Source organism: Cygnus olor, chromosome 9, assembly GCF_009769625.2.
Source record: "Cygnus olor isolate bCygOlo1 chromosome 9, bCygOlo1.pri.v2, whole genome shotgun sequence".
Lineage (NCBI taxonomy): Eukaryota > Metazoa > Chordata > Aves > Anseriformes > Anatidae > Cygnus > Cygnus olor.
Window position 1 is genome coordinate 19,747,643 of NC_049177.1, and position 25,065 is coordinate 19,772,707.

The following is a 25,065-nucleotide window of genomic DNA, read 5'->3' on the forward strand; positions in this document are numbered from 1 at the left end:
GAGAAAAAAATAACAACTGAATCTATTTAAATAAAACTGGCTTTTTTAATATATTTTTATACTTATGCATAAATGTTTTGCCAATGATAAAATTAATAATTTCTGTGCTAATACAAACTTAGTTTTTGTCTTTTTAAATTAGAAGCATTAAGAGGGAAAAAGAAGTGTCATGATGAGCTTTTCATATTTTGTAAGCATGCTATAACTTTGTAAAACTTGCTCAGATTTGTAAACAGAAGATCTTACTGTTCTTTGGTGCGTAGCATTGTCCATCTATAAATCAATTCTGGTGTTTTTGCCTTGTCTTTAGGGTTTTCCCATTCAGCATTTACCTTTGGTATAGAGAGCCATATCAGCCAGTCCAATATAAACGGTGCTCTGGTGCCACCAGCTGCTTTGATTTCCATCATCCAGAAAGGTCTGCAGTATGTAGAGGCAGAAGTCAGTATTAATGAGGTAAGCAGGCTTTGTCTACGGGAGCATTATGTCCTTGCTTGCAGTAAGTTTCAATGCTAGTATTTTTTCTTAACTTTCTTGTATCCTATTTATTTACTTTTACTTCAGATTCCTCACTGCTGGTGTTCACCATGACTCCAGTGGTGGAACCAGAATGGAGTGACATAACTGGGTAGGGGTTCTGCCCTGTGCAGCCACACAACACCAGGCATGGTGTTCTGGCTCATTGCTTAAAGGTCCGTTGTCTGTAGAGTTTTTACCCTAATATAATGTTGCAGTAAATCCAGAAAAGTGCGATAAAATAATCATTGAGACGAGTAACCTCTTACTTTGTGTTTTTGTAGACTTGGGCTAGGGAGAGGAGCAGCTCTCACTTGGATGACTTGTTGTAATGAGATAACGAGAGGCCAAAGGCAAGATTTCCAAATAGAGAAATGATTTCAGTCTGTGGCAGGAAGGATGAAGTATGCCAGTTTGCTTTTTGCCTCTGCTGGTTAATTCATCTTTGAACAGGATCTATTGAACTTGATGTTTAAATGGTTATTCCATCAGCACAGAAAGCGAGGTGTCTCCCTGCCTGAGACTGCAGATTCTCACCCTCAATTTCCATTCTTATTTATGCCTGGAAGGTTAGCAGCTTTTGTGTGTGCCAGTTCTATTACAGAAGGAAACAATTTTTCCACTAATTCTGCTATCTTTCTAGTATTCCTTATGTCTTTTGTTTGTGTTGTTTTCATAGTCCCAATGAGGCAAATCCTTTCCCTTAGGAACCCTCAGAAAAATAAACCAAGTGATTGGAATAAAAGAAGGAGACCCTATATTTAAAACAAGGAATCCTTCTAGGTCCTAAAAATAGATCCTTGCAAAGCCCTAGTGTATGTATAAGGGTATTTTTAACTGGATCTTGTCCATTTCAGGACAAAATTCTTCTTTGTTGTTTGAAAGCATGCCAACACTGTTTAAAAAAAGGAAGAAAACTAGTGAACTCTCCAGATAATATGTTTATGGAAAGTATTAGTCTAATAAGATAGAATAACTTCACAAGCCAGTGACCTGACTTGCAATGTTTGCAGCTCTTCAAACAAACCATTAGACTTTGTTACAGCCACTCATGTTTGAAATCATATTCATAGATAGCTTACAGAATTTTTTGCTTTAGCAGACAACTTAGCAAACCTGAAGCATATAAATTTTGATTCCAGAACCTCTGCCAGAGGCCTGCAGTGGCTTTTTTGCATATTTATGGTGGCCACTTCACTTTAGAGTAAAACTCCAATTCTAACCACAGAAATGAGAAATCACTTCCAGCAACATTTGTAAACTGTTGCCTTTTTATTGTATTTAGTTTATATTAGAGTTTTTGCCAGTTATGCTAATTCATATTTGATGTTGTCTTTTTTTTTCCTTCTCTCCCTCTGCTGTAATTTAGGATGGTACCTTGTTTGATGGTAGGCCGATAGAGTCTCTCTCACTGATAGATGCAGTGATGCCTGATGTGGTACAGACAAGACAACAGGCCTACAGAGATAAACTTGCACAACAGCAGGCAGCAGCTGCTGCAGCCGCAGCTGCAACTAACCAACAGGGATCAGCAAAAAATGGTGAAAATACTGCAAATGGGGAAGAGAACGGAGCACATACTATAGCAAGTAAGTTGAGACAAATGAACTCAGCCTAACCAAACCCTCCCTCACAACCCTCCATGGTAAGGGGTTGGAATTAGATGATCTTTAAGGTCCCTCCCAACCCAGACCATTCTGTGATTCTATATGTCATTTCCTTCTCTTTTTTCATATAACTTCTTCACGTGCCTTAGTACTAGCTAGCAGAGAATGTGATAAATGTGTATAGGTATTAGTAACCCTTCAATTTGCAAAGAATACTTTCTTTGTAAGTGATACTTTAATAGTGTCTCACCTTTGACGGTCCCTGCTTTGATGTTAGGAGTTGTAGGAGGAGGTGTGAACTTCCGAATTCATTAGTTTACAATGTACCATTGACCAGTCTTACTTCCAGTACTGCTACTTCCCTGTCATTTGAAGATTTTCCACAACGCCCTGGGAGCTCTTGCCTGAAGAGAAAATGTTGGAGACGATTCTTTAAATATTACACCTCCCCAGTCTTGGGCCCTGTACAAGGATCAAGGAGAGGAGCCTGCTTATCCTTAGCTGGTTAAAACACAGTACTGCTTGTCATGCTCCAGCAAGCACTACTTTTGCCAGGTTCTGCTAACCAACTGAATCAGAGATCTATAACTAATTCTCTGCTGGACAGACTTCCTTGTCATGCTGAGAAGATCGCGGTTGCCAAGACAAATCCTGTGTCCTTTGTTTTCTTCAGCAGTATCAGTTTTCATGATTTGCTATGCAGAATTACACTGCATGGTTTTAGTTCCGACTGGTGAAGCAAGTGAGTTTTATTTGTCATCACTGGTCAAAGGAACATAACTTACAATCAGGCTTATTATAGAAAAGTTAAGGTAAGACATCAAAATTAGGTTTTGAAAATACTATTCTGGAAGCCTGAGTTACACATTTGAGAGCAGGAGTTACAGCTTCTGCTGTAACAGCTCCTGAAGTAAAGGCCTTTTTAAGAAAATATTCGTATCAGGCCATGTACAGATTCTACGTTTTACAACTGGATTTTACTATTTTTTTATTATTATTATATATTATAAATAAACTTAGAAATATAATCTTTGGTTTAAACAAATAAGCTCTCAACTTTGATGCTTTCATGTAAAAATCTCGTAAGATTTGCTTGTGAATTGTGAACTGGAATGAGTAAGCTTAAACTTCAGATCTCAGCTCCTGTTAAATGTGATATACCAGCAACCCCTACTGGCTGGAACATCGAATTATACTAGCATTGATTCTCTTTAATTGAAACAGGGTTTTATATGGTACTGTATCTTAAAAATGCTCATGTTCTAATAGCTTTTTCTGTTTTCTCACACATACAAACAGTGACAGAAACCCTTAATGTTAAATTAAGCAATAAATGTGAAATAGTTTATTTAGCACAGTGAATAAATATGGAGCAGGTGAACTGTTTAGCATTTTTTATATTTTGCATTTATCCTCATTGTGAAAATATTTTTAATAATAGAAAATGCCTGATGATAGCTGGCAAGAAAACTGTTTTGTCAGTTGAATTACAATGGATTCAACATCCCTTCCACACAAAAAGCTATGTATTGCCACAATTTTGCAGTAATTGCCAATGCAGTTTAAGAAGCTCTGTTAGCAGTTTACCATATCACCAAATGTTACTATATTTAATCAAAGCCATTTTAGAAGTGAAGTGTCAGAAGTGTTGATTTAAAACCTGCTTGAATTCTATGATGATTTTTGAACTTGATTTTTGAAAACTAATGTGCCATAAACGTATTTTTGAAGTACAAGATAAACTAGCAGCATATTGTACTAAGCAAGTTAGTGCTTGAAAAATGGTGAGTACTTTTAAAATCAGCATTTATATTTTAACATAGTCATTTTTAGTGTCAATTTTGAAGTTTCATAATAAGGTCCATTTGGATGCTGAGGTTTAGAAGAGGAGGTTTCTCGCTTCATTTTTCCAAGTACCAATTTATGAAGTACTATAAACAGATTGGGATTTAAAAAAAAGAAAAAAGAAAAAGGAATGTAGCAGCTTTGTCAATTTTGGTCCATATGCACTGTGAATTAATTGTACTTATTCCAGAAGAATCCTGATCATACAGTAATTAAACTGTATTATCCCAAAATATTAAAATCTACCTCTATCTACTGTCGTTTCCCACAATGCAGATAATCACACAGATATGATGGAAGTAGATGGAGATGTTGAAATCCCTCCCAACAAAGCAGTGGTACTGCGTGGCCATGAATCTGAAGTATTCATCTGTGCCTGGAATCCCATTAGTGACCTTTTGGCCTCAGGGTACGTGCTGCATTAACTATGGATATACATGACATTGATGTTCATTGGTGTACTTTTGTATGGGTATAGTAACAAGTTAAAAGAATTCCAGCCTCAGCGCCCTCTAGATAAAGGCCACAACATTCATTGCTTTGAAAGGAAGACCTTTTTAATTGAAATGAATCGAGAGAAGGGGTAATATCCTCATAACTGTTTTGTAGATCTGGAGATTCAACAGCACGGATATGGAACCTCAGTGAAAACAGCACAAGCGGCTCAACGCAGCTGGTACTTCGACACTGTATACGAGAAGGAGGGCAGGATGTACCGAGCAACAAAGACGTGACATCACTGGACTGGAACGTAAGTCAAAATGACAGTGCTCAAAATACTGCGAGAAAATTGTACCTACAGTTTTGCATAGTCAAATTTTAAGTGACAGCAATGTTGTGTCATCTGTAGCTGCACACGAAGTATATCTCACTTTGAGTTACATTGTAATTTCTTGTGTTGTACTTTGGGGACTTTTTTTAAATAATTGTAGTCTGTGGAATAAATATCATCAGTCTTATGCAGATGTCTTCTACCTGAAATTTGCTTTGTGCTCCTTAACTTTGAATTATACAGTAAAATTAAATAAAAACAACCTTTTTGCTGGCAGAGTGAAGGTACACTTCTAGCAACTGGGTCTTACGATGGCTTTGCAAGGATATGGACTAAAGATGGTATGTGAAATACTTAATTTCTAGTATTTTTCCTTTATTGTGGTTCACAACATAGCTTTTTATTTTTTTAATGTATTCATATCAATATAAATTTTCAGGTAATCTTGCCAGCACCTTAGGGCAACATAAAGGTCCTATATTTGCGTTAAAATGGAACAAGAAAGGAAACTTCATTTTAAGTGCAGGAGTGGACAAGGTGAGATAATCTTTGGTAAAATTAAAATTCTTTACTTCACCGTTATAATCTAATTGTAAACATAATAACAAAGCTGTAGAAAGTAAATAACTAAATTTAAACTAAAGGCATGGGACATAAATATGTACTTACAAAGAACTTGTTATGCTAGCTATGTTTCACTGTGTTTTATAATAGTTTATTGAAATACTTTAATTCATTAGATTTTAATGTACCTGGGTCTCTTCCCAATTAGGTTAGTGTAAGCTGCAAAGTAAGTGCATTGAATGCAGTAACATTAAACCTTTGTAAAACCAAATCAGGTACAATTTAGTGAAGCATGTGATGCAAAGCCCCAGAAAAAGAATCGTACTGGAGGAATAGATTCAGGCTGATTTGGTTATCATTCAAGCCTGAGAGTGATTAAAAAGGTTAGAGCTGGAACATAAGAAAAGTCAATATATTTGATTGGGGGGTGCTTGTAGCATAATGCCATGAAGCCCATTGTTTAACTTTGATTTTATTTCATGCCTCTAAACAAACTTAAAGACTCGCAAGGTCTTTAAATTCAAAGCTGGAGTTAAGAGATTTTACAAATGGTAGGAAAGATGCAGTAATGATGAAGAACAGACCTAAGATGAGTTCAAAGAATAGTAAAAGTTTAGTTTTTCCTGTTTATAACCTATTCAGGGTGCAGAAGTAAGACCACAGTTCTGCAATACTAGAAACTGGCAGTACCCTGTGAAGTAGTAACCGACCTTCAGATATTTTCCTCTCTATATATGGCTGTTTTTTCCCACACTGACTTAACCTGGTTTGCCTTAGTGCCCAGCTTTATAAATGCTTGTGCTGGCACAAAGGAATGAAAAGAGTAAACCTTTCAAAGCATGGAAAGGATGGGTTTCTTCTTTTGGCAGCTCTGATGGCTTATGCCAGTTTTTACATTTTTGTGAGGATGTAAAAGATGTAAACCTCCACCTTTGTGGGGCTTCAGCTTTAATTTGCGGAAAAATATGCTGGAGGAGATATAAGCCTCATTGTTTCAGTCAATAAAACTCATTGGACAAAGCAGCTGAGATTACGCTTTGAAAAATACTCTGCATTAGCAGAAAGATTGGCTCAACCTTATGTTTCTTTTTCATAAATAATTTGTGGTCAGTTCATACTTCTGCTGACTTCAGTCTCAAAATTTTCATTGATAAGGTGGGCCAGGAATATTGGTATTTAATATATTGATTATGAAATATCAATTATACTACAAAGTTTTCTTTTATCGGAAAGATAGCAGGAGTATCGGCAGAGAACTCAGAACAAGAACAAAATTACACCCCAAAATCTGAAAGAATCTGAAAGATTTGATTTATGAGGCTGTGTTTGTATAAAGATCTCCATAGGGACAAACAAGGAATTGAAATGACAATTTGAATATGCAAGTATCTGAAATGAAATTAACTGTGTGTGAAGTGGATTAGAAGGATATAAATAGGAGTGAAGAGAGAGATTTAAAAAACAAAAACTCACAACCCCCTTCTTCCCTGCAGACCCTAAGATGTTATGATAAAACACCTGTTTAGGTGTTAAGGTTCTCTTCTGTTGTCTGTAGATCTACCACTATTTCCTTTTAGTAGTGGATAAAACACTAGAAACACTTAATCATGTAGGTGAGGGCAGTGGGGAGTAGGCTAGGTAATTTGATACATGCGAATGGTGGAAGTTGTGGGAAATTAGCAAATTGTACAAGTTTGTTTATTGTTAATTTATCTGTTTAATACAGACCACAATTATTTGGGATGCCCACACTGGTGAAGCCAAGCAGCAGTTTCCATTTCATTCTGGTAAGTATTGATTTTGTTTATTCAGGATTGTCATCTGGGAAAAAAAAAAAAAAGTGTTATTTATTTAAGAAATAAAATACGTGAAGTTTATGGAGCTTGTGTACACCGTTTTAAAGTCTTACAGGCAGTCTTTGGATTCTGACTGCCTTATTTGTAGTCTCACGTAGTTTTAGAACTTTATAACTCATAATTTCATTGCAGTTATATGGAAATCATAAGAGACAGTCCAGGTATTACCAACTTGCTGCAGTACAGGGGCAGATACCAAGTGGTTGGGCCTCAGAGGATTTATGTTTATCAGCCAAGGACTATTCATCACCTTCCTGCAACAATAATCCCATCTCCACATCCCATTGTTCTTTACTTCCCGCTGTGCCATCCCCAATTTGTTTGGACACAAACCAGCTAAAGGCTGTTCACTGGCCAGCTGGGATGAGAGTGCTGCCATTCGGGGAGGTCAGACAAATTGCTCTGTGGGCTGCATGCTGTGCAAGCCTGCCGGAATCAGCTGGAAAATAGAGAGAACAACAAACAAGTTATTGAAGGGCCTTTAAGAAATGTGTCTCGTTTCTACGTTTTATTCTGCTTGTCCCGTGTTTTTGGTAGCATGACAACAATCAAGAAAATCAGTTCTTGGTAGCACACAGAATTGTTTGGAGTATATCTGCTATAAATATTGCAGCCTGGCCAAGTGGTATATGTGGACTGTGATTAAGCCTCTGGTTAAAACACCTCAATATGTTGAAATTAAAAAACTCACACCAACTGTCATTCTCTGCCATCTATGAGCACAAGCATGCACTGTTAATGGAGATAGCTCATGCGTGACTGTGCTAAGCTGAGGGAACCCGTTTCTGATGTGGACTTTGGAGATATATTTGTAGATTACTATAGCTTGTTGTCTTGCTTTTGTCTTCTGCATAAGAGTTTCATTTCAGATATATAGTTTTAGTGACTATCATTTTTTTTCTCATTTTTCTGTCTAAGATTGTTTTTGGCTGCATTTCACATTGTTCTGAGTGTTTGACTGTCTTTAAGAACTTCTGTACAATTAATAGTTGCTTCCTGTTGACATTTGTTCTAAGGTAGTGCATGCTAAATTTGTAAAGCAAATTTCTGCAGAATACATATCATAGTTTTACGTATCTTGTTCTTTTAGCACCAGCATTAGATGTTGATTGGCAGAGCAACAACACATTTGCTTCTTGCAGTACAGACATGTGTATTCATGTCTGTAAACTAGGACAAGATAGGCCCATCAAAACCTTCCAGGGTCACACAGTAAGTACCGGGAAATGGCAGATTACTGCATGGTATTTTTATTAATGAGAGGTTGGAGGAGGGGGGGAGTGTCAATATTTTTGCAAGTATACAGCACTTGCATAATAGTTCGTCTTTGGCAACAAGTGATGGATGTATTTGTGGGTAACTGTAGTTAAGATGATACCGTAAACTGTCCTTAGAACAATACTTAGTCCTGCATGCAGCCTCTCTTACCAGGATGGCATACCAAAGGTGAGCTTTAGAAGAAGAAACACATTAACTTTAGGCTTTACTATGTATCATGCATGTTGTGTAAGAGCATGTATGGGAAAATGTGGTGAACAGGCAGCAAGAAGTTGTTCTTGAAGGGGAGGGTAGGAATGAAAATTAACTATTAAAATACTAACAATTATGCAAATACAACTGCTGCCCAACTTTGTCTTTTGTATGCTGTCATTTGTAATGAAAGTGAAGACTTCAACTTATTCTCACTGTTCAATTTTAGAATGAAGTAAATGCAATCAAATGGGATCCAACTGGTAATCTTCTGGCATCCTGTTCTGATGATATGACTCTAAAGGTAATGGGAGTTTTGGTAACGGCTGTTGTAGGATTCTGCAATACAAACCATTAGCTTGGGCAGTCCAGTGACATCATTGTACTTTCCATATCGTCTAATATTTATTCTTTTTTAATGTAACAAGAACAGGCAATCCCAACAAATCTTTGTTAATCAGAGCCAAGCTTTGGTCCAGAGAACTTGTTACAGGCTGCCACCCCGGGACTTGGAGTGTGATTTATTAGGTGCTTTTAGCTGTTTACAAAATTAGGTCATTAATCATTAAGCTGTCACACTTGTTGGTTGCTTTTGGTTAACAGGAATAGTTGGAGTGCATCTAATGTGTAACACATACAAGAATGGGTGACTAGGTCTTTTCCCAGTTTTCTTCTGTTTTCCCCTTCTTTCTAGTTGAAAGCTGTAGCATATTGTTTCTTGAAAGTCTGTGTGTACTCCCTTGTTTTTCCGATTCAGCCAGAGTCATTCTACAGTTTTAATTACCCCAACATGTTTTTCCAAAAATAATTATTACGTAAATCTTAATAAAATGAAGTTACTGTGTTTGTTGAAGGCTAGCATGGAGGAGTTGGAGTCCTAAGGAAATCCTCCTCTGTGTGAAGTATTGAACAAACACCTGGCAATGCAAATCGTTATAAGCCAAGAAAATGCCATAATGGTTTTTGCAGTATGCATCTACCGCTTTGTACAAAAACAGCATTTTTCTCTACTGTCCCTTTATTTTACTCAGTCTGTGTAGCAAGGAATTCATTTAAAAATAAGACTGGGATATTTTGTCAACTCAGACATAAACATATACATACTGCTCTTCTCATTTTAGCATCTGTTATTATCCCTATATTTTTCAAGTGAATTGTAGTTAGCACGTGCAGATTGGTTTTTATAGACGATACCTTTATTACTTATTAACCCCATCAGGTACGTAGAATTCAAAGAATGGAGGGCACTGAAATAATACTTTTAATAATTACTCTAGAAACCCAGTAGTCATAGCAAATGTTTTGAGTAGCATAAAAGGTAACAGGCTGCAAATGATGAAGAAAGATTTAAAAAAAAAAAAAAAAAAAGTATTTTGGTACAATACTGTGCTAAATGTCTTTGTGCTGTCTTCCATTTTATCATAGATCTGGAGTATGAAACAAGACAGTTGTGTCCATGACTTGCAAGCACACAACAAAGAAATTTATACTATCAAATGGAGTCCTACAGGACCAGGAACAAATAATCCAAATGCCAATCTTATGTTAGCAAGGTACTATTTAATCCTGTTTTTAAATTCATTTTAAAAAATTGAGCCTTATGTTTGCTTCGCTTTTTACATATGTATGTTTTTAAAATGTTTCCAAGGACGTAGGATACTTTATCATGTTTGTATTTAACACAAAATTGTGTATAACTGAGAAGTAATTGATCTGTTTTTTCTCTCTTGATAGTGCATCCTTTGATTCTACTGTTAGGTTATGGGATGTTGACAGAGGAATTTGTATTCATACTCTGACAAAACATCAAGAACCTGTGTACAGTGTAGCTTTCAGTCCTGATGGCAGGTACCTGGCCAGTGGCTCCTTTGATAAATGTGTACACATCTGGAATACGCAGGTACAGCTCTTCTACCTGTTCAGAAAGTTTGTTTTTCAGTCTTTTCCGTTGTACTCTTCTAACCCTTGCTGCTCTGTCGTGTTTCGGCTGCAAAGTACTTTGCCTTTGATAATATGCTGATTCACTTTCTCTTTATCCTCAGTTTCTTTTATTAATGAATGTATATTTAATTTCTCTCTCTGAGAGAAATTTGCCTGCCTGTGGTGAAGGGTTTATAATTGTCTTTATGTTATTAGCAAAAATCCCCACACCCCAAAACACATTCAACAAAGTGTCTCCCATAGCATGTTCCTTCCAAAAATTGTTACTTCTGAAATTTAAACTCCTGATAAAGCGGGTTTGCTATGAAAAATGTTGACTGAATATAGATGCAGAAATCTGATGCCTGATAGCTATTTCATTGAATTTCACTGAAAAGGAAGAGAATGTAAAATGAGAGATGATGATGATGACAGATCTTTCTACAGAACTTTTTCTTAGAAAGAGCGCTACTACTGTTTTTGTTTCTCTGGCAAAAAAGGGCTGAATGCAAATGAAAGTGTGAAGACCTTATTGTTAGGCAAGATGCGATCTCCATCTATTGGGGATTGGATATTAATTTTTGAAGGGCTTGTTTTAGTAATTGAAAGTGGTTGTGGCCATCTATGGTTTCATATTTGAAACACAGGAGATCAAGATGCAATAATTGCTAGGTAAGTCCTTTCACACAGTTCTTAGGCTGTCCAGGAGTCTCTGAAGCATTTGCTCTGAGAATTTCAGCTTTCAGTGGGGAAGATTTACATGTTGTGGAAATGTACTTGTTTGCATGTATTTTGTTATATTAATTCTATGTTTTGTCCCTTTGTAGACAGGTGCCCTAGTTCACAGTTATCGGGGAACAGGAGGGATTTTTGAGGTTTGCTGGAATGCAGCAGGAGACAAAGTTGGAGCAAGTGCTTCAGATGGTTCAGTAAGTGTAGTTGACTTGTTTGGCAGTCTGATGACAAGCATCGTTTGGAAGTCTTTTGGCTAACAATGGCGACAGTATTTCCATATGTACCAGATGTTTGAATACAGCCAGCTTACATGTAGATTATTTTCATATAAAGGTGCTGTAATATTGAAAGTAGGATGCCTTTATTCCAGCTTTTGATGTGTCACTGTTCTAAACCCTCCAAAGTTAGTAGATGAAAAAGCATTAAATTTAAATTTTCTGTCCCTATTGGTGCTTATTATGGAAATCTGTTCAGTGTTCCTGGATTGTTATTTATATCATTTTTGTCATCTAATTATAGAAAATGTCGTGGAAGCAACAATAGCTCAAGGCATATCCTGAGTAAAAATTAATTATCATTCTACCCTAAATTACCCTTTTATATACATGTGGCCTAACCTTTCCAGGCTTCCACTTAATTTGACCCAAGAGACTGATTGTACTTGCAACAGATCTGTGTGGTTTTCATATAGTTTTGACTCTTTTTAAAATATTGTTGATGTTTTTTTTTGTTTTATGCAGCTTGTTAGCAAAAGTTTGCCTCACCACCTCTGTTTTAGATATAGCTGGTAATAACTAAGTATAGGAGAACTTTTGAATTACTTGATGACTAAAAGCATAGTTTGTTTATGATTGTTTTACTTGTAGATTCCTGTATCTGACAGAGCTAGGAGCACTATTTAGTGAAGAGTTTTGGAAGATTAAAACTGGAATTTATAATGTTGCAATGTTAAATGTCTTTTTGAGATTATTCTGATCAGTTCTAGTATTTCCCCACAAAGTATCTTTAATTTCATCTTACTGTATTTTTGTAAATTAGATTCAAGTAAGTTCCTGGCTTTCTAATATTAAGTAACAAGCAAACAGCTTACATAAGATATTTTTAATGTTCCAATCATAATTCATTAGGCAGCAGGTCTGGCTGCATGCTCATAACTAAAGTGCTCACCTGGTGATTTTTTCCACCAAAGTCACAAACAGACTTAAAATTAAGCTTGCACAATCTGTTTCATGGGTTTTGCTCAGATATTTTACACAGAATTGTATAAATGTGTCATATTGTGCAAAGTGCAATTTCTGTATGTGTATTTTTCTTTCCCTTGCAGGTTTGTGTATTAGACCTACGGAAATAGCGCTACTAGTTGGAAGCCATGGACCGACTATGAATGTGTACATAGCCAAAATGACTGTCCCTGACCCATGTACTGCTATAGTCCCAATTGAACCATGGCCAGTCCACTACAGCCAAACAAAAAGAAATATATACATATACTGTATATAAAAAAAAAAAAAATTACACCCTGAAGAGGATGACAGAGTTTTGTCACAGCTTGTGAATCCTGTTCACCAAGTGCTGGAATCTGCTGTGCCCCAAAATAACATTTAAATGTTTTGGATATGAAAAACAGAAGAGAGAGCGAGAGAGAGAGAGAAATATACCGTATACAAGAGCAGACCCATATACATACCAAATTCAGAAGATACTAATGGCAGCCTTCATTACCCCTTTTCCCCTCTAAATCCATTATGACAATGGATTGTGGGGTATTTTTTTCTTTCCTTCTCAGTAGTTGAGCAGTTTGTGTGTACAGAGAAAATGGACTTACAGAAATCTGCAGCAGTAGTTTTTTCTTTGCTTTTAAACATTGGGTTTTCTGTTTTGTTTTGGTTAAGTTTACGGATGCATGAAGTAAGGGAGTGAATTAGTTTCTTGTTTGTTTTTTTTTCACCTTGAAAAAAATGTTTCTTTGAAACGTATTTTAATGCATTCTTTGAAGAGGTAGACTGAACCTGATAATGTTTGGTACATTTTGTGGCTCCCAGAGCACAATTGTGTGAACAGAGGGAGGGTGGAAAAGGGATTATGGAGAGAGAAGAAAAAAGCCTTCTTTGAGGCATGATACTTCACATCCCACTAATCTACGAAGTATGACAGTAATGGGTATAATGCTATGTTTTATTTTCTGGTGACATGGCTGAAATGCAGTAGTTTCTTATTTGGGACATAATTCTGCCAAACTTAAGAATAAAAGGGCACAAATATACAGAAAAGAAAAATACAGGGATGCGCAAAAAAAAGACAAAAAAGAGGAGAAAAAATGCATCTTCTGTTGCTTTAAGACCATAGCTAAAATATGGTTAAATTGTGCACTATTGTGGAAAGGAGCAAAATATAGCTGGGGGATTTGTTTTTTTAAGAGGTTAAGATCTTTCTGGACAAGGGTTCATGCCACAGCTTCTCTGAGAGTTGGCCATCGTTATTTGTAGGAGCTTAGATGTATAATTGTAACCAAACTCCAGTATTAAAAGTATCTCATGTAATTTTTCTTTATTAAAATAAAATCTTTGGCATATATTTGATAACACTGCCATTAAGAGGCAAAATGTTTACTACCTTAGATTTAAAAAAAAATCTTAAACAGAGGACTTGCTTCAAGTTTATTTTAATAGCAGTGATTCAGCTTATTTAAAAGATGAATACTTGCACTAATTCCCCTGCTGCTCCAGCCCTGCAGTTTATTGTATCTTGTGACTACATTTTTTTTCCAAATATAGGGTAGATGTAAGCTGCTATTTTTTTAATAATCACTACTATATAGTGTCTTTTACTCTGTTTACAATATCAAGTATTTTTCTTACAATGACAGATGTATATGGCAAACCTTTTTCTGCTCATGTGATTAAAAGTATACTGATAGTGATTTTATTTGTAAATGATAGCATGAGGTTGTGTTTACGCGTATGTGTAGTTGAAAAGGTTGCATCATGTCTTGCATAAGTTTCCAAGAGTGTAAATTTATAAAAAGAGAGGTTGTCAAATTTATGTCACAGGCATTTTACTTAAGGAATGGTTTATATTACAGAGCTTTACAAAGTTATCAGTTTTAGAACACTATTTCAATCACAAATAATTTTGTGGCTTATGATTGGTAGTCTAATTTTTTTCTCCCCCCCCCCCTTCCCCCAAGTTGCGTATAAATTGATTTAATCAAGGTAATGCAGCTTTGACATTTTAACAATCGTTCTTTAGGCATTCATTTCTGCTATTTCCATGGAGTAAACACGACTTGAAGCAAGTCTGAGTTTGGCTAAGGTAGGGTAGCAATTTGCCAGTGGTAAAGAGAAGTCGTCAATACATTCTTTATATATACCCCAGGAATATAATACTATCGTATACAGCATTTAAAATAACAAAAAGTCATATCCATAAAGGCAGTCATCCATGATGGTTCGGTGCCAGCTGTTTTTAGGGTTTTGGAACATATTACAAATGTTTAGAGCATACCCTGTGAGTTACAGTATGTAGGAAACCTAATATATTGAGTGTCTGGCACTTGAAATATTGCTTTTATTGCTGGAGGTCCATGACTGTGGCTGACCTCTGTCATTAATGAAAAAAATAAAAATAAAAAAAAATCTGTGCAATAATTTTAAACTGTGCTCCCAGGAATAGACACAAATGTTTTGAGTATGTTTAAGCTGCATTTTTCATTTAGCAATGCGTTTGTCAATTGCACTGAATTTAAACCTGAAAGTCAGAAGTGATTCTTGATAGTACTTTTGTATTTTAATATGGACAGTTTATTCATTTTCATAAAAGTTATTGGATGATTCTTTCAGCCAGTCTAAACAATTGTGGTGGAATTCTGTGACATAGCTGCAAAATCACACAGCCATGTTTTAGGGTATTGCCATTTTCCTCTTTCTCAATCATCAGCTGTTTTGGTTGTAATCCTAGTTGCTTAAGCATACTATCACATATTCATAAATAGATAAAACAGAGCTTCAGTATCAGAGGTCTAGGGTTTTCAAGTGCTTGAAGCATAGTCCAGCAATGCCGGATCTGTTGACGTGAGTGCTCTGGACGTGCAGGCTAACACCCCCAACCCAGTGTTAATCAGCAGTGCCCCACTGTAGTGGAATTCTGCCAGTTCCCAGTAGCGACGGGTCTGGCCACTAGGTATTTTATTGTTGTCCTTTACTAGCATGCCACAGTGCTGCTCCTGCTCACACCTCTTCTCGCCTCTTGTTTTATACACTGTTAAATGCATGCATGCCAGGTGTGCTAGGTTCTGTGATTCTGTGAAGCAAAAGAAAAAAAAAAAAAGAAAACCATGACATTATTATTTTATAGCACAAAGACCTCGTATTCAATAGTGAGGTAGACTATCCAAATTGTTCCCCTAAATTGAGTATGCCAAATGTCAGTAAGACCCTAATTTTGTATAAATGTATGCACATGCTTAATCTTACCTACTGGTTAATTCTGTTGCGCCTGTTTTCTGAGTGTAAAGGCAAATGTGTGCATAAGCCTTTGCACACATTGAAGTTAGTATCTTTTCCAGTTCAACACGTTAACGGGCAAATATCCAAATAGAGAATAAAAGGAAGGGGAAAAACTGGGCTCAGAGTTAATGAAGGAATAAGAAAGGAACTGCTCTCGAGTTTGCTGTCTGTCCGTGCTGTTTCTCATTTCTGCATAATGAGGTCCAGGTTTCTGTAGAGTTCCTCTTTTTCTATTTTACTTTTTCTGCGTTTTTAAATTGATGTAAAGATTCCCAACCAGTGGACTTTCTGGTGTAGTTAAGAGAATACCTAGGTCCTCATAAAAGCTTTTTTTGGATTCTTTGTAATGTTGATAAACTCAGTTTATTCTGGGACTACAATTGTGCAGGGTTATTTAGCGTGTCTACTAGATGATTGGAAATCTTATGCGAAACACTAAAAGTGCCTCTTTTTCTGGGTTGGGTGGAGGGAGGTAATAGTTAGCAGAGTCAGAATGACATGGCATTTTGAAGCATGTTTCTTGATTTCATGACACTTTAATGCATCTTGAGAGAAAGGCCAAAGATTTCTACCAATTTTAATTAATTTTCATTTTAAAAGCACTCCGTTTTCCTTACACTGCTTACCTCATGCTAGGGTATATTTAACGGGACGTTGTACCTTTGAGATGTTCTTTGTGTTTAGGAAGACTAGTAGGGGGAATAGGGTGGCTGTGCCAGTTTGCCCACAGAGCAGCCTTAGCAGCTGACACGTTTAGTTCTGCTGAATGAAGGAGTTTCATTAAAACTGCAAACTGGGTTTTTCAGCGTGTAAATAAAGGTTGTGTGTTTTTGTCTGTTTAGCAAAGAGGAGCCTTGGGACCCAATTTTCCAATCTTGACTCAATCAGAAATCCCATTGTCTTTCACTTCGTGAGAAAACCTTGCCAGAGTAAGCACTGGAGGCTTGGGGTCCGTGTCACACCGTACGTACAGCATGCTGCTCAGGGCGAACGAGCCTCGTCTCCCCGGGGCTTCAGCAGGGGCTTTGCCGGAGCAGGGCTGCCGGCTTTAGCCCAGCGTTCCTTCCCGTTGACGAGCCGTATCACCCAACTTCACAAAGCCCTGTAGAGCCGTTCCCCAGTGGGATCGGTTTCGCACTCTCCAGAAGTCTGAAGAAAGCAGAAGCAACATTGTGGCATGTTAGAAGCAGATAAGGCTTCGGGAGGCAGCAGTAAATCTCCATCGAGATCCCTGACATTTTCCGTAGGGAGAGAGCCGTGGAGCAGCCTTCGCTCCTCCCTCTAGAGAAAGCTCTGAAATAACCACGGTCTGTGAAAGTGTGGCTGTCTTCGCTGTCAGTCTGGTCGAAGGCAGGCAAAACAGGAAAATCTGCCGTTTCTTACGGATTGCAGATTTAGTGTTAATAGTGCTTCAGATCAGTAGCTTTGAGTACATACTCTCTTTCTCTGCCTTTAAGTTTGAAGCTTGACAATAACTTGAGGCATGTTTTCTTTTGTTTTCTTTTTTTTAAATAATCATTCATTTTTACTTCATGATGTTTTTTGACATTTGTGGGTAAATACAAGAAAACAGTCTGCATGTTGTTGCTAGTCCAGTGTACTTTGCAATCTTGTCCTCAACAGACCGCAGTGTGCAGAACAGTAATTCTAGAATACAGAAGTAATTTTCTCTCTCTCCTGACATTGACATTGTAGTTGTAATGGTTTCATTTGGAGTTACAAATCCTTTGGGTCTAATTCTGTGAGCCTACCTATAGCACTGGATTAAAATGTCTGCATCATTTCTTCAGTTATCCAGTTAAATTACAACTGTTGTAAAAGTGTAAACCAGCCCATGACAGTTTTTTGTACTTGTTTAAAGGACTTTTATTGTTCAGTTTTCATGATTATTGTCTAAAGAAGACTGATATAGATGTTCTATACTGTCCTGGACCATGTTAATTACACTTTATGATGTATTTTGGTTCTACATCACAATGATTTGTCCCCAAGGCCCTTATATCCCTTCTAGGCACATTTTCTGTTGCAGTTTCCCTTTGCATTGTATTGCTTTGACAACTGTAATTTGAATCAGATCTGAAAGAGGTCCAGAATAAAATATATTTTGATATTACCTTGGCTGAATGTTATATAACAGTAATTTTAAAAGCTTGGTACAGAAAACTTACAGATGATTGAGTTGGGAAAGTGACAGATTTAAACACTTTTAATACTTATTTTGGCACACTTTCGTGTAAGACAATAGGCAAGAAGCAATGGAAATCGACGTGTTGTGCAGTTACACACTCTGTGTAAACAAACATCCTCTGACAGCAGCAAGGCTGTCCACAGCATCCCTTTACTGCTCTGTCTTTGACTTAGAGGAACTGCTTTCTCACGTGTGCGTTTCAAGTACTTCATCTTTTCATTGCTCACCCGCTTGTGGAAGAGAAACTGAGCCTGGTGACGCTCACAGCTCCACTCCGGCTGCTTAAAGGATTTTGGCGGGTGGCAGCAGGTTGCTGTACAGTTGTGCGATCTTGTTTAGAGAGAGCTGTTCTTAAGAAGTTACTCAATAGCACTCTGCCAAAAAAAAATGCTATTACTGTATTTCAGGTATTTGAAACCATTTATATTTACACATCCATCCATACACAGTGATGATTTAATTCCTCTGGAATTGCGGGTCATGTCATAATCCAGGAGGGGGAACCCAAATGATCAGTGTCACGAGCTTTATGGTGGAATTAGTGCTTTGTCATATAATGCATTTATTTGCTATCATAAGTTCAAAAGTAATAGCTTTCAGTCCTTGTTTTACTGTTGAAGTTAATGCGAGTACATTACCAAAATCAATTTATTTTAATGTGCTGAAGCCTGTTTTTAAAAATCATCCCTGATGGATTGAAGGTGGAGGAGGAGGGACTGTATTTTTAAGGTGTAAAACCACGGATTTTGTTCACCTGGAGTCTGAGCATGCTTCAGGATTTCTCTGCCATTGTTTGAAATTTGAGAGAGCGATGCTGAGGCAAGTTCCTGTTTTTTCAGACAGACTTTCTGCATCATGATGTTAATTAGTATAAGGTTTGTGCATCTTGAAGTTTCATTAGCCTAAATGTTCCATGCTCGAGCGTGGCCACCCTGGGCTGAGGAACGCAGAGGAGCGTTGCGGTACAAAGCAGTGCTCGCACGGGAGCAATGCCTGCTTCTGTCCTGCACGGAGGAGCCTGCTCCAGGTACGTTCATTACACCATTGCTGCCTGATTTTCTGTTTGAAGTTGAGTTATTCTGTAATAATCTGTTTGCAGTTCTTTAGGAACTTGGGATCTTGGGTATTCATAAAATGTGTGTTCCCTACTTCACGAGGAAATGATTTAAGGGAAGTCTAAGCAACACTTTTGTTTCTCTGATGGCAGGGCAGCTGTAACAGAACAGTAATTTAGGAGAAATTTGATGATGATTAGAGAAAGTTGATGCCCCAGTTAGTACAATTTGTCCTTAAGGAAACCTGACCTAGGAGATCTGCAGTGCAGAGGCTTTCTTATTTATACCCCTAACTGCAAATTGGTACCATAAAGGGTAGTTTGAAGGATTTAAAAAAAAAAAAAAAAGCTTTCATAGTAGGTTTAATGTGAAAATGTTCAGCTCCCATATTCATTCTTCAGATACCAAGTTAAGGTTTTGGATTCAAGAAGATGTCAAGAAGTCTCAATGGAGGTGAAGTACTTTCAACAGACTCTTTTCTTGTTTCCACCAAGACTTTTTTCGTTTGTTATAGGTGCTGCGAACGCTGATTTGTTACCTTAGGAGCACTGCATTCTGAGCTTTCTGAATTACGTGTTTTTGAAGCTTTCAAGACTTCTTTGTGGGTTGGTGACAGCTCAGATAGAGTTTTCTACCTTCAGTGTTAAAAAGTCAAAGGTCCCTGCCCACAGCAATGTCGAGGGGAAGTTTCTAATGATTTCAGTGCAAGCAGACCTAGGGCAACACTTCTGAAAAGACACGTCAGGTAAAGAAGGAGTTTTTTTTCTTTATCCTCCTCCGGACAAGCGTTAACAATCTCTGTATTAAATTCTGTGTTCTCCATTCTACTATACTGAAGACCACACCAACAAACCTAAAGCACCATTTGCTCTTCTCACATGTTGTCCCAGCCTTGATAGAAAAAATTACGTTTGCAGGCTCCATTTGGGCAGTTTAATTTCTATGTTTATCCCTGCTTCAAGTGTTCTACTGACAAAAACATCTGAAGGCACAGGGTCAGCCTCTAAAAACCACGAGGCACAGGGGAATAGGTGGGACGTAAGCCACCCGAGTATGGCTTTTGGTTCTCCAAAACCATGTTGGGTCTTACAGTCCTTCCTGACAGCGTTGGGGTGATGGGTTGTGATTACAAGTGCTACTTGGAAAATAATGCCTGCTAGCTGTTACACTTCAACTGTATCGTGGCTTTACATTTTATAATTATGGAAAAAGACTTTTTAACTGTACAGTAACTGCATTCCTAATGCTTAAATTGGGAGCTGCAGTTGATCTGACGTGTCCCCTAAGTTCTTAGAAGTGAAACATTTTAAAAGGTAGGAAGTTCCTGCTTCAGGAAAATAAGAAGAATTGAAATTACTGATGCTTAATTTACTTTTTAAATTGTTATTTGAAAGGCTTGGAGTTCTTTCATTTCATATTGCCACATCTCATCTATCTTTGGTTTGCTTGAGTAGTGCAGCAAAGTTGGATGCTGATGAGGTGGGTGGGAGCAAGCTGCTTTCTAGCAGTAACGTGAGGCCAGAAGCCAATTCCCAAGGCAAAGCAGCAGAAGTATGTGTAGTTTGTTGCAATTGTGTTGCTTACAATTTCATGCTCAAATCCATGAATTTTGCTGCTTGTAGTGGATTAAGTATTCTATTATTTTATTATTTTGTTCTGTTAAATATTCTGTTTCACAAGAGAGTTCAGTTTTGGCTGCTCATCTTACAGGAAATCATTCAATACACTTTGTGTAGAAAAGAAATAGCAACTTTGCACTGTGTGCTTTTAAAACAAGGAAGTTTCCTGTTTGGAACCGCTTTGAAATGTCAGCCAAACAGAGGTGCAGTTTGTTGTTTCTGGGACAGCAGCTCTGCTGGTGAGTTTGAGTTTCAGGTATGTGATTTCTGATCTAGAACATCCAGATGTGAAACACTTTGTGACCATTTATTTATCTATGTCCTGGCTTTGTTACTGTTCACTTGGCAGGGTGGATAGATCAACGTAGTATTTCCATAAAATGTGTTTTTTTTGGTCATTTTATTTCAGTTTATTTAAGAGAACTTTTAATAAGCAAGATCAAATTGAATACAGCTGCTTTGGGGAGTTCTGTTTGAAAATAATGGGGTCGACAAATGATCAGGAAGGCAAGTGGGGATGGCTGCGGTCGTAAGCCTGGAAGAGAGCTCAGCAGTCGGGCCGGCTGCTCGCACCCACCTCTGACAGCTGCTGGTCTGGTCTCAGAGCCTTTCCCGAGCGACCTGTTGCAATACTGGGATAGCGGTACTGATAAAGCACATTTCTGTCTAATCTGCACCTTCCTTGTTGCAATTAAAAACTTACCATTTTGTCCACCCGGAATGGGAGGGTGGAGGGGGGGAAGCTGTTTCTTTATGGTTCGTAGCAGCCTTTTACATATTTGAAATCTGTTATTGTGTCTTTTCTTTAGGCTGAACCGTCCCCAGTGCATCTTAATCAATTCATCAACACCAGCTGCTCCTCTTGACAAACAATCTAATGACTACTGAAATAAGAATCTTGTCTGTAAGAAATTTGGTCTCTGGCACTAGTGAGGAAGGGGGTGGGAGGGACAGGATGGGACTGAAAATGAAGTAAAATCCTCAGTTTTGAAATTCTGCTGTAATAAATATGAACAATGGCTCAATAATTTATGGGTTTGTATTACTGGTGTTCCAGCAAAGATGGGCCCCAATTGTTCTTTGGAAGTTTTACGTATACATCTTTTTTTGCCTTCTGCAAGGGTTAGTTTGCGCTGCTACCCCTCCTGGCTTTCAGGTATTGATAGGCTTTGTCCAGAGTCAACAGCAGGTCTGTGACGTGTGAGGAAGAAAGCTCAAATCTCTGCTCTGAAGGCATCTCCCACGAAGCAGGACCGAGGATCTGGTGAGGGTTGCAGCTGCCTGCAGCTCCCGCTTGGGACCACCCTCGCAAACCAGCACTGCCACAGAAGTGTCCCAAAAACAGCATGGGGAAGGTTTTCTGGGAATGGGAAATGTACATGATGCCAACATTTAAACAAAATGGAAAAGTGAATTCATAAAATGCTCCCGTGATACGCTAATATACTTGGTCAGAGTACTAAGAAAGAGAATTTTGCTGTTTTTTATTAAACATGCTTTCAGGTGGTAAATGTTTTCTAATGTGATAAAAATATCTTTCAGTCAAAGCTGCTTCTATCTCATGGTGGAAAGAGGGAGACCTGCATGTCCCTCATTTCTGCCCACACAGCTATTTTGTCTCCCAAAGAGCTGCTTTTAAACAGACCAATGTCACAAAAATAACCAAATCTGTAAACAAAAAGCTCTAAAAGCATACCACTTTCTAGAAGTGGAGAACTCCAGATACCAGCAGACTAACCAAGATGTTTCTCACCTGAGATCGCATACAGATAATTTCAATCCAAATGGGGATTTTGAGGGAAAAGCAGCAAATTGTAAAAACCAAATCTCTGAAACTTCTCTCAAGTGTTCCCCTTAGCACTTGCAGTGGGATCAGAGCAAACTGAGCATCCTCCCTGCTAGAGCTGCTTGGCAGCACACGTGGATGTGCTCGAGTGGAAATGTTCTCGTACATACGTAGCGAAAGTGCTGCTGCTTCCAAGCTGAGGTGTGCTGAGATTTCTGGAGGTATTCTCCAGCAAATGGGCACCTGAGGGTGCTCTTGTGTCTCTCTGTCTGAGGGATGTGGGGAATGACTGAAGCTGTACAGCTGCATGCGCTGCACCTTTGGTATGTAGATCATTTCCAGCTCCGGGTTCCCCCCTGCCTGTACTGGGAGAGCGACCTGAACCTGTCCTCTTGGGCCTGAGAGCGACTGCTGCTGCCATGGGGAGTAAGTCGGACAAAAAGAAATCTCCTTTATCAGCCCTAATCGAGAGAGAAGCGCTAAGGAACCGTGAGCCTCAGCAGGGGCAGAGGGTAGGTATGTATTGTATTTTCTGCCTTCCATATCCCCAAGGAGAACTGAAAAGCAGGAGAGGAACCACAGAATCACAGGCCGGTTTGGGTCGGAAGGGACCTCAAAGCTCCTCCAGGTCCAACCCCTGCCATGGGCAGGGCCCCCTCCCACCAGCCCAGGCTGCCCCAACCCCATCCAGCCTGGCCTTGGGCACTGCTGGGGACGGGGCAGCCTGGGCCAGGGCCTCACCACCATCGTCACAAAGAATTTCTTCCTTATCTAATCTAAATCTCCCCTCTTTCAGTTTAAAGCCATTCCTCCCTCTCCTATCACCACACCCCCTGACACGGAGTCCCTCCCCAGCTCTCCTGCAGCCCCTTCAGGCCCCGGCAGGCTGCTGTGAGGCCTCCCCGGAGCCTTCTCCTCCCCAGGCTGAACAACCCCAGCTCCCTCAGCCTGTCCTCACAGGGGAGGTGCTCCAGCCCCCTGGACCATCTTTGTGGCCTCCTCTGGACTCGATCCAACAGGTCCGTGCCCTTATGCTGGGGACCCCAGGAGATTTTTGAGTATTATTTTATCACTGCTGCTGAGCAAGAAGGGTGTGTTATTTTCCCAGTCAATTTGGACATCACCATTTTCCAAAACTTGCTGCTCCAGCTCAGCTTGCTGCAGCAATGCTGCATGTTACAGCAAAGCCCTCACATCTTTCAGGACAAACCACAAGATTTTCTTGTCTTTTCCTGCCCCTGGTGCCAGGGCAGTCGTGCTGTGCATGGGCTCCCTGTGCCTCTGGTGCTGCTGCCAGGCTTCCCTGCAGCCCTCACCATGCCTGGAAGGCCACAGCCAGCAACACAGGGAACAACTTGGGCAGGGGGTGGCTCTCCCAAGGCCTCCGACCGCCCCTTCTGAGCCATCGTGCTGCTGCTTGCACCCACTGATGCAGTGTCCGGCTTCTGTAAGCGTGGAAAGAGATAAAAACGAACTGCAGTGTTGCGGTGCGTTGGGCAGTCTGAGCTAAACTGTGCCACGCAAACAGAAAAGTGCCTTGGAACGGGAGCAAATGTAGTCAGTAAGATTCAGAGCATAAGTGGTGTTATTATTTCCCATTTCCTGCGAGCCAATTTGCCGTACTTCCAGCCTTCCTTCTTCTCTACACAAAACAGCAGCCGGAGGAGTCATTAAAACAAAGATTGGATCCCAAGATTGCCTATAATTCAGATACTTCAGTGATAGAAAAATGTATAGTTTCAAGAGAAAGCATGTGCAAGCACCAAATCGCACCAAATTGCAGAGATGTTAGTTTGTTCAAACCAACCCCTCTGTGCTTTAGAGGAAACAATTTACTACTTTAGTAAATAAACACAGCTGTTAAGAAGTTAAGATTAGCCTGTCAGATCCATCGGCCGCTGAGTAAATGATAGTGTACAGGCCTGCAGAAGTGAAGATGCCGAAGTATGCCGCAAGTGCAGGAAAAAAAGGAGATGGAGAGGCAGATACAACGATACAACAGATGATGCGCCGGGACTGCAGTCCCTGCAACTGCTGGGGGGGGGTGGAGGGCTCCTCAGAAATCCCGTTTGCTGCTACTGCAGGTACGTTGGTGTAGGCGTAGACGTAAGGAGGGCAGGGGAGAATTTCGTGGAGAGCGCCGGGCTGTCACCTTTGCAGGACATCAGGGAAACTTCCCCAGGCAGAGCTGTCACCGGGGATCGGGGGCAGCTCCACGTGCTGAAGACCTTTCCCTGGGTTTGGTCTGTCCTGCAGGAGCTCTGCCTGCTCTGCTCCTGTGCTCCCTGGGGCACAGTCCTCAGCTGTTAGCATTAAATGAAGGATTTAAAGCGATGCCTGTTCTCCATTAAGATTTGCTGCTTTGCTGGCATTTTTCAGTGGTGTCCTGCTAAGCCATGCTGCACCTTTCCCTGAAGTCTCTCAGTAAGCACAGTGAGTCTTTTTCATCCTTAGGGGGGAGACCTCAGCCCCCCAGGCCTGGCAGTGAGTGGCTCTGCACATCGGCTGTGTCCCCACAGAGCAAAAGGACCCCACGTGCCACAGCTCGGGGCGATGGCCCTGTGGGGACGCCCCAAACACAGCCCGAGAGGGAAGCAGGCAGACAGAGGTGGGGAAAGGAAGGATGG

At 39.4% G+C, this 25,065-nt stretch overlaps 1 protein-coding gene across 12 annotated transcripts in view; it reads left to right on the top strand.

Annotated features, from left to right (window-relative positions):
- Positions 1-15,616, top strand: part of TBL1XR1 (TBL1X receptor 1) — a 108,625-nt gene extending 93,009 nt beyond the window's left edge. For 6 of the 12 annotated variants that reach the window (XM_040567709.1, XM_040567706.1, XM_040567710.1 and 3 more), the window contains 13 exons: positions 311-456; positions 1,886-2,105; positions 4,227-4,377; positions 4,578-4,719; positions 5,018-5,081; positions 5,180-5,277; positions 7,031-7,091; positions 8,251-8,372; positions 8,860-8,934; positions 10,056-10,183; positions 10,365-10,530; positions 11,378-11,479; positions 12,610-15,616. In XM_040567709.1, the coding sequence (XP_040423643.1) occupies positions 311-456; positions 1,886-2,105; positions 4,227-4,377; positions 4,578-4,719; positions 5,018-5,081; positions 5,180-5,277; positions 7,031-7,091; positions 8,251-8,372; positions 8,860-8,934; positions 10,056-10,183; positions 10,365-10,530; positions 11,378-11,479; positions 12,610-12,636 (1,502 nt within the window). In that variant the 3' untranslated portion in view covers positions 12,637-15,616. The remainder of the gene's footprint in view (positions 1-310; positions 457-1,885; positions 2,106-4,226; positions 4,378-4,577; positions 4,720-5,017; positions 5,082-5,179; positions 5,278-7,030; positions 7,092-8,250; positions 8,373-8,859; positions 8,935-10,055; positions 10,184-10,364; positions 10,531-11,377; positions 11,480-12,609) is intronic. The other 6 variants (XM_040567714.1, XM_040567713.1, XM_040567716.1 and 3 more) reach the window with 1 other exon arrangement.
- The last annotated feature ends 9,449 nt before the right edge of the window (positions 15,617-25,065 follow it).